This window comes from Callithrix jacchus, chromosome 13, assembly GCF_049354715.1.
Source record: "Callithrix jacchus isolate 240 chromosome 13, calJac240_pri, whole genome shotgun sequence".
NCBI classification, from domain to species: Eukaryota; Metazoa; Chordata; class Mammalia; order Primates; family Cebidae; genus Callithrix; species Callithrix jacchus.
In genome coordinates, this window is record NC_133514.1 from 121,560,912 (window position 1) to 121,573,471 (window position 12,560).

The 12,560-nt window shown below is 42.5% G+C and overlaps 1 protein-coding gene across 21 annotated transcripts in view; it reads left to right on the plus strand.

The window, feature by feature from the left end:
- ATP9B (ATPase phospholipid transporting 9B) overlaps nt 1-12,560 on the plus strand; it is a 280,109-nt gene that overhangs the window by 199,135 nt on the left and 68,414 nt on the right. For all 21 annotated transcript variants that reach the window (XR_013525960.1, XM_035271402.3, XM_035271403.3 and 18 more), the window contains 2 exons: nt 9,499-9,611; nt 11,583-11,831. Coding sequence is in view for 20 of the 21 variants with exons in the window: in XM_035271402.3 (XP_035127293.3) it covers nt 9,499-9,611; nt 11,583-11,831 (362 nt within the window). In the remaining variant the exon portion in view is untranslated. The remainder of the gene's footprint in view (nt 1-9,498; nt 9,612-11,582; nt 11,832-12,560) is intronic.

A 12,560-nucleotide genomic window follows, 5' to 3' on the forward strand; every position in this document is an offset into this window, starting at 1 on the left:
GGAACTTAAATAATTAATCTCTTTCTGTTTTGTGTTCCATATTTTCATTCTGCTCTTTGGCTCTGCCCTTCAGTGTGTGATTCAGAAGTCAGACAGGGTTTTGCAGTCACCTTGCGGGCCTCAGTCACAGCAGAGGTTCTGTAACTGTGGATGGTTGTTTAATACTATAAAGCATTCTGGTTCTCGGTATCAGAGGAGGAGTGTTGAGGCATAAGGCCGTTTGCAGCTATCTTCTAAATGCCTTGAGTTTCAGCTGAAGTGATGAAGAGTGAACCGTTGTCTAAGGAGCCTTCTGCTACTGACATAATTGTCAGGTGGTCCTTTGCATGATGGTAAACTGGGTCTGTGCTTCATCAATAAGCTTTTGGACAAGAAGCATCTATCACAGTGGTTCTCTCATTTGCCACAGCAGAATAGAAAATGAAGTATCCCAATAATTGCATTACAGTTTCCTTCTTGTGGACAAGAAAGCAATGTGGTATAATTAGGTTTGATTGGAGTGCACATTTCCGGTAAGATCTGAAATTAATGATGTTGCTATAGTGACACATCTGCGGCCACCAGTGCGTGAAACATAAAGCAATTCATTCGACAGGCGTAGACATCTGTGAACTGCAAGGATGCAGAGCATATTGACACTGACCAGAAACACTCGATGCCGGCTAATAAATGAACAAATGATGCTGAAACAGGAGGACAGATAATTTGTACTTAATCTGCTGAGAGAACTTTAATCTTCTCATTGGTTGCATTTGACAATGCCATTGTTTAAAGAACAATGCTGCAGAGAACTCATAAATTTTAAAACTTAACTCAGGGTGCAGCCTATTAATGCAATACATTAATTCCTTTGTTAGGGAGGTTTTATCTTCATGTCGAACAAAGCCGTTACTAAAAACATCCACTAAAACAACAGGTTTTTTAGGACTCACATTTTAATTATAGCATCCATTACCCAAAATGCCATGTTGTTCAGAATTGAATCACATGTGAGTTTCACAAGACGGCATCGTCATGAAGGAGAACGCTGTTTCCCAGTTTGTCAGGGCAGCCAGCATGACGTGTGTGCTGGTTAGTGCACACGAGGCAAGCAGATCTCACAGGTAAGACTCAGAACCATTTTCGAACATTCTTTTAACCAGAGGGCAACCACAGTCTCTTACGCATGATGCTAAGAACGTAAGTAGCCTTACTGGCACAGTATTTACTCATGTGTGTCCTTGGGTATGAGCACTGCAATTAACATTTTGGTGGTGTTTGGGCCAGTTGAGATATTTAACACATGCAGATACTTAACAGATGTGTACAGTACTGAGAATCATCATGTTTAGAGAAAGCCTGACTTGTAGAGACTATATTTGACTTTGAATATAATATTTGACTTCACATTAAGCAGTGTCATTGACTTGGAATATATTTGACTTTGCTTTAAAACATGTCAGATATTTTCAAAAGTCAAAGCATACTTTAAAGACTGATGAATTAGTCTTACCACTTAGGTTTTGTTTCCACTCCTTGTAAGGTCTACGTAAGTTTGTGTTTTGATGCCTCCGTTGATTATGCGTGCATATTACTTTGTTTAACTAGAATCTTCACGAGAAAGTGTATTGCTCTTGCTGTGAGGCATACGTGAGTATTACCTTTTCATACATGAAAGTCACTGGCTCACTGTTGTAGGATGATGTGCTGGAGTTGAGGTATGAGGCCAAATCACAATCCAGGAAGATCTGGTCCGAAGCCTCTGCAGCTGCGACTCAAACCCTGTCTCCCCAGCTCAGTCATGGAGCACATCTGTTGCCACTCTGAGAATGATGCCTGCAGGACTTTTTCCCCAGAAATTAATTTCCTCTTTGCCTGCTTTGCTCATTATAGTCCCAAAAAAACTCTTTTTTATTAAAGAGTTACAGCTTTTTTTTTTTTTTAGAAATCACAAACCTTTTGTCAAAAGGTATTTTCTGTCTGTCTAACTGCATACCATCCCCAGGTCTGCTGTGACTCTCTCTTACTCTGTGGCTGCTTTAGCTCCTCCCTTTTTCAAAGTTGCCAGTTTGGGGCCATATTAATTTCTGTTGTATCAAAATGGCAGAAGTTGTAGAAATCATCAGTGTTTGAAATCATGGAGAGCATTTGAGGTAAGGTTTGAAAAGTGATTTTGTATCATAGACTCAGGACTGATTTAATTCTGCTGCGTTATCTGCTACTATACAAGAGGTGAAGGAACGTTTGAGATTAGTAAGTTATGAAATTTTAAAAATCACTGATTTTAAAAATATTTTCAGGATTCATCTTTATATGTGAAGAAAGGTCATGTGCCACTGACCTGAAGGAATGTCTGCATCAGTATTGCAGTTTCTCGAACCCAACAAGGTGTATTCACATGGACAAAATAACAAACACAAATACTTCATTGTTCATGTGATGAAAGATGTTAGTCATTTATTTGAATATATCAGTTTTAAGCTGCTTATAACATGATTAGCAACTGAAACATTGTAGAAGACGCAGAGCTAGTATTATCACATTTCTTTAATTTAAATGACTAACTGTCAGGATACATTACTGTCTTCACATTTGGCGTATCCGTGATTCAGTTCTCACCACAACCTAACTTGGCACTCCCCATCCTTCCCCTTCTACTACCCGTGGCCCCAGGCAGCCCCTGATGACTTTCTGCCTCTGAGGACTTGCCTGTCCTGGGCATTCCGCATATACCAGTCAGACGTATGCCATCCTCTTGGCCTCCTTCACCAGCATGCTCTTACAGGTTCATCCATGTTGTAGCGTGTATTGGTGCCTCATTTCTGTCTGTTGCCAAATAATATTTCGTTATGTGGATACACCACACTTTATCCATTCTCAAGGTGATGGACATGGTCGTTTCCACTTTTGCCTGTCACGACTAGTGCTGCGAGCATTCAGCCAACGCAGTTAGGCAAGAGCAAGAAGCCAGCATCCACATTGTAAAGGAGGGCAAAACTCTCGCTGTCTGGTCACGTGGTCACGTCTGCAGGAAATCCTCAGGAATCACCTAGCCCTCTGTTAATCAAGGGGTTTGGTAAGATTGGAGGACACAAGATCAATACACAAGAATGAAGCTGTATTTTTGTATGCTAACAATAAACTATCCAGAAATAGAATTAAGAAAACAATTGCATTTAAATGCATCCAAAACTGTTTCATTGTGTTAAGATGACAACAGTTCCAGTCTCTTTGATCTATAGGTTCTATGTAATACCTATTAAAATCCCAGCTGCCTTTGCTTAAATTGGCAAGCTGATTCTGAAATTCACATACAGATAATAGGGATTCAGAATGGCTAAAACAATCTTGAAAAACCAAGTTAGCTCAACTCCTGATTTCTTCTTTAAAAAAAAAGATGTATGCATTGGAGGACTGTGGGCTGTGGAGTGGGATGTGGGCAAAGGATGTGAGGTTAGGGGTTTGTTTTGGTTTGGTTTGGTTTTTGAAACAAGGTCTTGCTCTGCCACCCAGGCTGGAGCGCAGTGGTACAGTCATGGGTCACTGAAGCCTTGACCTCCTGGGCTCAAGTGATACTCACGCCTCAGCACCCAGAGTGCTGGGATTACAGGCATGAGGCATTGCACCTGGCAGCAGCTCCTGATTTCAAAACCTAATACAAAGCTGTAGTAATCAAGACAGTGTGTTGTATGGTGTGGGCATAAGGACAGATACGTAGGTCGATGGACTAGAAGGGAGAGGCCAAAAATAAATCCTAACACTTATAGTCACTGGGTTTTCAACAAGGATGCCCAGGTAATTCTATGGAGAAAGAATAGTTTTTTCACCAAATGGTGCTGGGTAGCTAGATAGCCACATGCGAAAAATGAAGGTGGATACTTACACCCACTTGTACACAAAAGTTAACTCAAAACAGATCATAGACCTAAATACAAGTGCTAAAATGATAGTATTTTTAAATGACTCAGCTTTGAGAAAATATCCTAAATTTGTTGTACAGTTTGAATGTTTGCCCCTCCAAAATTCTTACTGAGATGTAATCCCCAGTGTCACACTGTTGAGAGTTGGGGCCTCTAAGAGGCAAATGGTCAGGGGCACCCGCACTCATGAGTGAGGAGTGTGCGCGTGGGTCACCGTAGAGTGTTAGTTGCCACAAGAGTGGGTCTGTTGTAAAAGCCAGTTTGACAGTCGTGAGCCTGCTCCCATTTTGGGACTCTGCAGAGTCCCCACCAGCAGGGAGGCCCTCAGCAGAAGCAGCACCTCTTCCAGCCTCCAGAGCTGCAAGAAATAAGTTCCTTTTTAAAATTAGTTACCCAGTTTTAGGTATTTGGTTATAGCAACAGAAAATGGACTGAGACATTTCTCCATTTCATTCTCCCTGGCTCCAGTTAAGCAACTGAATAAGACTTTTGGATATCCAACGAGATACAAAGCTTTATAAACATAACTCAAAAGGAGAAATAGTTCATACCTAAGTTTCAGTTATCTTTTAAATCATTTTCAACTAAATGCATAAATGCACAGATATTACACTCAGTATTTTAGCATTGCCTTGTATGTTTCTATGACAGCTGTCTGGTGTCCAGTACTTTCAAGGGGTCTTTGTGTACATGCAGAGTTACTCTCAGTTTTCCCAGGCAGCAGCAAGAAGCGTGACTGAAGCTGGGATCTCAGAACTTGAAATGCTGCCACCAAGTTGAAAAAAGACCTCCAACCTAAAGCACTGGATTAAAATAGTGGTTTAAAATCCCAGATTTACTGTCTAGAAAGAGTCTGTGAATGGAGTGATTATAAATGATGAAACTTTGTTTTTGGAAAACATCTGTTGTCCATGTGGATTTATTGCATTTAGAAATGCCAGAGATTTCTTCTCCAGGAAAAGATGCCCCAGAGTCAACGATCTGTGCCTCAAATATATGCCACTTTCAACCCATGATGAATTTGTGGGTCTATGGATCGATTGTGGGTGGCTGTTTACATCAGAGGAGGCAGCAACCAGACACCCTCTTCCTGATGGAAGGGCACTCCCTGCCCTGGAGCAGCCTACACGGAACCTCGCCTGGCCAGCTTTGTCCAGCTGTGGCTCACAGGAAGCACAAGGCCCACAGGCACAGGAGAAAGGGCCAGCGGCCAAGGGCAGATTGCGGGAACAGAAACCATCAGTCCAGGTTCTTTAACAAATCAATTTCAAGGAAGAAAGAGATGGAGGAAAAAGCTGTAGAGTAAAAGAGGCTCAAGAGACCTTTCCTGGAGCCATACTGTGGACAAGCAGTGTAAAAAATTATAACACATGAGACACCTGGAAATTAGAACCCTGGCTTCTGTTTGACATGGAGGAATTACTGTGGCTTTCTGGTGTGATAATATTGGGGTTCTGTTTAAAGTGTCTTTCTTTTTTTTTTGAGACGGAGTTTCACTCCTGTTACCCAGGCTGGAGTGCAATGGCACGATCTCAGCTCACCGCAACCTCCGCCTCCTGGTTTCAGGCAATTCTCCTGCCTCAGTCTCCTGAGTAGCTGGGATAACAGGCACGCACCACCATGCCCAGCTAATTTTTTTGTATCTTTAGTAGAGACGGGGTTTCACCATGTTGCCCAGGATTGTCTCGATATCTTGACCTCGTGATCCACCCGCCTCGGCCTCCCAAAGTGCTGGGATTACAGGTGTGAGCCACCGCGCCCGGCCTAAAGTGTGTTTCTTTCACAGATGACACTGACATGCCCATGGCTGAAATGATATGGCTCAGATTCGTTTCAGCAGCACCAACAGAGGGAGTGGCGGGGGCTCAGATGAAAGAGCTGCCCAGGTCCATGTTGCCAGAAAGGAGCAAGGGGCACAGGGCTTTCAGGAGATTGTCTCCTTGAGGTGATGTAACACTTCCTTTAAAAGAGGTGGATGAAAAGAACCTACGTTCCTGGATTCAAATTCCTTGTATTTCCTATCTCTCAGATTCACATACAGGAGTGACACTTTCTGTATGTTTTGTTTTAGTCCAGCTGTAGGCATATGTGTGTGCATCAGTGCGTGCAAGCGCACACATACACACACACACACAGCCAAGGTTGATGCCCAGCATACCATGAGGGGTTTCTAGTGTGTATTCCACAAGTTGAATTGGTGTTATTATCAGGAAGATGGAAAATGTGACCATTAGATAGCCCAAATCAACGTTTCACTGTTCCCATCAACCACCCAACTAAAGCATCAGAAATACATTGGTCTAACAAAGTGGAATTGGCACATAATTATGTTTATAACCATCTCACTTATTGATTCCTGGAAGAGGCAGCAGTCAGGATGCGTGGTGAGAGGGGCAGAGTGAAGGAGCTTCGGGAGGCATGTGCTCCGTGTCTGAGGTGGGATTGAGAGAACTGAGAACGTTTGGTAGGTGGTTGAATACAGAAAGTGAGGAAAGGATGGTGGCCGTGCTGGTGGCTGCTGAAGGGCAGCTCCTCTTTATTTAGGACTGACTGCGTCAGGCATGTCACCTGGGTGCCCTCCCGTCATCCTTGGGCCACCCTGCAGTGCTTGTACAGTGAGGAGGCTGAGTGGGAGGTCTTGCCCTTCTCAATTAAGGTGACCATGGGAAGACGCCAGAGGGGCCAGTCAGTCCCTTTGCAGATATCTCATCAGGTGTTGAGGGACAGAGAGGCGCTGGGCTGTAGGGTTGCATGTGGGTCTCGGCGAGGGTGCTGAGACCTGAGCCAGGGACTGCGGGGGTGTGGACAGCAGCACCTCACACCCCAGTGGAGCCTCTGCACTCGCAGCTTCCTCCACACCCAGGCCTGTCACAGCCGCCCCACAAACACACCGAGCAAGGATTAGGTGGAAAATGAAATGCTATTGCTTTACTTACGGTTCTTTGCGTACAGCCATTTAAAGTCCTAAAGAAATAATTGGTCATTCTTGGTAGGAGCTATGCAGGTGTTCATTGTAATATTATCTTAACTTTACATATGAAATTGTTCATAATTAAAAAGTTGAGTTAAAAGAAGTGGCATTAATCAAAGTCCTATTTATAATCTGCATAGGATTTATGCCTCATTGCCATTCCCTTCCCTAAATTATCATGCTTCACACTCAGTCTATGTCAGAGAAAAAAGTCTAAAGGAAATGCTTTAGTTACCTCAATCTGGTAAGTAAAATGTTTTTAATTTAGCACATTTGTTAAATAATTTTTCAGAGAGCTGCTGACTTGGGTACACATAATAAAGGTGAACTTTGTACCTATCCTAATATGAATTAATGTAAAGTTTCATTATCTTTTAACTGTTGACAGTGTTAGAACTATCATTTTTCATCTCACATTTTTGCTATTTAAAGCACTCATAGGCCCACAGTGTGGTGGGTCACGCCTGTCATCCTAGCACTTTGGGAGGCCAAGGCAGGTGGATCACCTGAGGTCAGGAGTTCCAGACCAGCCTGGCCAACATGGTGAAATCCCATCTGTATTAAAAATGCAAAAATTAGCCGGGTGTGGTGGCACGCATCTGTAATCCCAGCTACTCAGGAGGCTCGGGCAGGAGAATTCCTTTAACCCAGGAGGCGGAGGTTGCAGTGAGCCAAGATCATGCCACTGCATTCCAGCCGGGGCTACAGAGCAAGACTTCGTGTCAAAAAAAAAAAAAAAAAAAACAAGCAAAAAATATATATAAAGCACTTGTAGAACTTCATTATATTATTTAGAGACTGAATTGTTGCTGATTACACTATTTAATATGGCCTAGTATTTTAAGTTAATTCTACTTATTTAACAAGGGTAGCATAACAAAACAAAAAGCTTTAAATTACTTCTCATGTTTTGATGATTTTGTTTTCATTTGGATTTATGAAACTTGGAGACATTTTTTTCAAGGTATGCAGAACACAGCCATTTAAAGGTGTTTCATAAAACACTGTGGAAGGCAAAATCTATAAAACTGACAAGCATCTCAGGTAGATAGCTGCTGTTTGGAATTTCTAAAACTTTATTACATCCACTTTTTAGCATTTATTGAAACTCTCTAAAATAGTAATTGTAAGCTATATTTTCCTTCTGCTTTAAAGTAAGCACTGTGTCCTGGTGGAAGGCTTACTGTGTGTGTTCTGACCCTCACTGATATCTTGGGATTAACTCTGTGCTCTAATCCCCTCGTACCCAGCGGGCGCCATAGACGTGAAACAGTCTGGGTTGTATTCCTGGACCATGCGTGCCACGGAACATAAACATGAGTTCATATTTTTATGGGTGTTTTGCAACCATGTGAAAAGTTCCACCTTTATTGCAATCCGTTGGCTATGTCATTGTTCATACTCGGATTTATAATGTCATGAGTATCTGTGGATAACCTTTCTTAGATATGCTGTGGAATAAGTGCAGAACCCCCCCACCGCCGGGGACAAGGCGAAAGCACCCTTATTGCAGCACATTGCATATCTATCCAGAGGGCATTCGAGCTTCCCTGTGCTACTTTGCTTCTGTGTGGCCAAATAAATAAAGCTGTGTGCGTATGTCACGTGTGCTTTAGGTTAAGTGGGATCTCTTTAATCCAAGGCCCTACGTTTTGATAGTCCTCCTGAGGAAGCACTGGGGTACTTCTTGCTCGGTCCACTGAGGGCCAGGCGTTGAAGAAGCCGATTCAGATAGCCCAGTGTTTGGAAACTCAGCTAAAGAAAAGCCATCCTCCCTTCACAGACCTCCTGTCTGTCATTCCGAGGGATGCACATACATGCTAAGGGTTAAACACATCTGGAATAGTGTTTCTGTTCAGCTAAAAACACCTAACTTTTTGAAATAAGTTTTTTAAAAAATTGATGGACACCCTAATTTGGGGCTAGCTGATGTCTTTCTCAGGCAGTGTAAAGGTGGTGACTCAGTTTTCTAGTTTTATGCCCGACTCTTTCAGAACAGGCAAAAGTTGTATTTGTTCCAAATAACAGATCTGAGCTGAAAGGCAACAACTGGGCTTTCCTCATGTAACTAGAGCCCTTCCCATTATTAAACATTGTTAGGGGCTGGGTGTACAGTAGCTTACGCCTATAATACCAACACTTTAGGAGACTAAGACAGAAGGATCGCTTGAGTCCAGGCTGGGCAATGTAAGGAGACCATGCCTCTGCAGAAACCAGAAAATCAGCTAGGTGTGCTGTCGTGTTCTGTAGTCCCAGATACTCGGGAGGCCGAGGGAGGAGCATCACTTGAGCCTGGGATGTGGAGGCTGCAGTGAGCTGTGATAACGCCACTGCACTCCAGCCTGGGAAACAAAGTGAGACCTAGTCTCCAAAAAAAAAAAAACACCCCAAAATGTTAAAAAGGCACCTTGGCATGTTAGGAAGAAAATACCTTGTTCTTCATATTAAAATGAAAATAACAGCAAGTAACAGTCTTAACGCTACCTTGTATTATAGAGTGGGGCATCCCGGTAGCTTCAGCATAGTGAGGAAGACCATCGCCCGTGGCGCACCATGCGCCATGGGAAAGCTGGGCCTTCCCGTGGGCCTCCTGCATTAACGTGTTTGCTGTTGTTCCCTTTGTCCTAGGAACCCTCACCCAGAATGAGATGGTATTCAAGCGGCTCCACCTGGGCACTGTGTCCTATGGAGCGGACACGATGGATGAGATCCAGAGCCACATCAGGGACTCCTACTCACAGGCAAGTGGGTTCCTCCTGTGGGGGGTCTGCTTCCACACACACCCCTCGCCGTGCATCCAGCCGAGCCTCATGTGTTCCCATCTGGAAATTAGCACACTTCTCAAAGAAATTAACATCCTGCCACTTCAGTCATCCGTTCGAATATATGAATCAGTAGTGGAGTCTAGGAGACTTTTTGTATTTGCAGTAATTTGTTTCAAACTTGATTTTCGCAGAGACTAGACTAAATGACACCTTCCCTTGCAGCGTTTCTACTCTTGACAACTCCAGAGTGGCATTCAGTGGTCAGCATTGTATTCAGTTTTGGAAATCCTTCACTTTCTTCTGTACTTGCTAGCAGCCACTGTTGGCATGCTGTCAAATGGAAGAAGTCCCATATGTGTGTCTGTTTAGCATGTGGAATGTTTATCCACACACATAAGCAAACAAACACCTTATTATTTTGGATATAATTCATTTAGATACAGAATATTTGTAATGTGGGATATTTATTAATAGAAGAAAAATCTTAAAAGGAGAAAGAATACAGTTTCTCCCAGGAATCTATTTCTACATTGAAATAGTACCAGATTTGATCTGCTTTAAAAAAAAAAAAAAATGTATGAATGTGATTTTAATAGCTTCAAATAAGTCATTAATGTTATTAGTTATTAGGGAAAAAAGTGAAAAGCAGAAAAGATGAAGCATCATTATATAAACACAATATTTATTGTGCTTCCATCTAAGAGGACTTTAAAACATCATTTTCACTGAAAGCTGCTGTGTGCTGAACAGACAGCACTTCTTCTGTGAAACTGATGTGAATCACTCTTGGTATTCCGTGTTACTGCCAAGATGACGGGAGTCTAGTAGGTCCACTGCCCTGCAACACAGATCCTTTATAACCTGATTCTGTTTCCCCACTGGACGCATTTGGTGATCAAGGGCATAGTCTTTGATGGAATTTATGTGAAATGAAATTGTACAGCATCAATAAACATCACCTAGTTTGGAAGGAGGGAGCCAGCTGAGTTTGCTATTGCAGCAGCATGAGCGGGTGCAGATGGGCTGGGTGCTCACTGAAAGGCAGCACCAGCTGAGCAGAAAGTTAAACCCTTCATTAGACAGCGCTGTAATTTGATGGGCAGGAGATTCACAGTTCACTGGATCTGTGCACCAGTCCAAACGCAGGAGCCTCAATTTCCAAGGCGGATTGTCATGAGTCACTCCGAAGTTAACTGAAGAAACATTTGACAGTCCTGTTGGGGTCAAGGGGAGTATCCTGTGATACCCTCCACCACGTAGGAGGTGAATAATAAAAAGTCGTCTCTTCAGTGGTGCCGATGAAATCTCTTAAACACAGCTGAGTCTGAGGAGAGCCAAGCATACACATAAGCCCAAAAATGGGGAGTTGCTTTAAGAGAACAGGGTTCTGAGATATGAGATGGGGTCATTTTCCTCTTAATGCGACTTAGGATTGTATTTGGTTGTTATTATCTGTAAAACTAGACCATCTAAATTCAGAGACTATTGATGATCAGGAATACTTTATGCTATTAAGGGAAGATTCTTAAAAATTTTGTCCTGCTTTTGGCTTTATACCCTTTATTGAAAGAAAGCTGGAAGCAGTGGTGAGTATACCATTTCGTTTTGTTCTTTCACTCTGCTTTTGGAAGTCAAGAATAAATAGGAATTCAGGACATAGCAGATCAATGCCATTGAAGTGAATATAGTAAAATACATTGCCAGATTTTTAAGTAATATTTTTATAGTGAATGTTTTGGTATATTTTGACAATCTGGATGTATCAAAGCACTTCACAGTACTAGGGTTAAAAAATAATCAGTGATGTATAGGGGGTACTCGGAATCAAATCAAGCTACTTATTCTTAGCTACTTTGCTTATAAAAATCACATGTGTTAATAATTTCATGTTAACTAGAGAGTTCTCTTTGCTCTGTCTTTAATTATGTGATTTTTCCTATTCTAAAGATGCATTCTCAAGCTGGTGGAAACAGCGCCGGTTCAACTCCACCAAGAAAAGCCCAATCTTCAGCTCCCAAAGTCAGGAAAAGTGTCAGCAGTCGAATCCATGAAGCCGTGAAAGCCATAGTGCTGTGCCACAACGTGACCCCTGTATATGAGTCTCGAGCTGGCGTTTCTGGGGAGACTGAATTCGCAGAGGCTGACCAAGACTTCAGTGATGAGAACCGCACCTACCAGGCTTCCAGCCCCGATGAGGTCAGTCAGAGTACAAAACCGTGAGAGCTTGTGCATTCCATTTGGGCTCCAGAGTCATGAGGATTCGTTCTTCCTGGGGTGGGGGATATAGAGGAGCACTTTACCATAGCTTTAATGTGCGTTTTAGCTGTAGCTTGAAAACTGCCCGACTCTTTCTAGCACGCAGCCTCTGACGTCGCCTGGGCCTCGCAGATGCTGATGCACAGCCGCCACGTCCCCACACGTCTCAGAACACCCAGGGCTGGTCACAGGGAACAGCATGAGCAATACCGGCCACATTTACTGATTCCATAAACTAATTTGTGTCAAAGCCCCACTTTACAAAGCTCTTGAAACTTGGGACTCTTATTCTGGCTACATTATCCAGTTTTTCCCGCATCCAAATTGAGTCACCAGGTTTCCATACTAAATTTCCACTGATCTTGCCAGAATTTCAATACAGGACATCTATTTCCAAAGAAAATTGGGATGTAAATAATTTCCAAAACCTACAGAAATGGTAAGATCTTAAACATGGTAAATTATTTCTAACTTTACATCATTCTTTGATTTTTAGATCAGTAAAATTCATTAAATTTGTTTAATTACTGTCTTAGTATGTTTTATATACAGCTTTATATAAACTTTTCCCTTCAGGGTTCTTGAGGTTGTTCTGTAATCAAGCCAGCCATGGAAGCAGTATAAGAAAACTAGTGTCATCAAATACTTTGTAAACTGTGTCAGAAACAG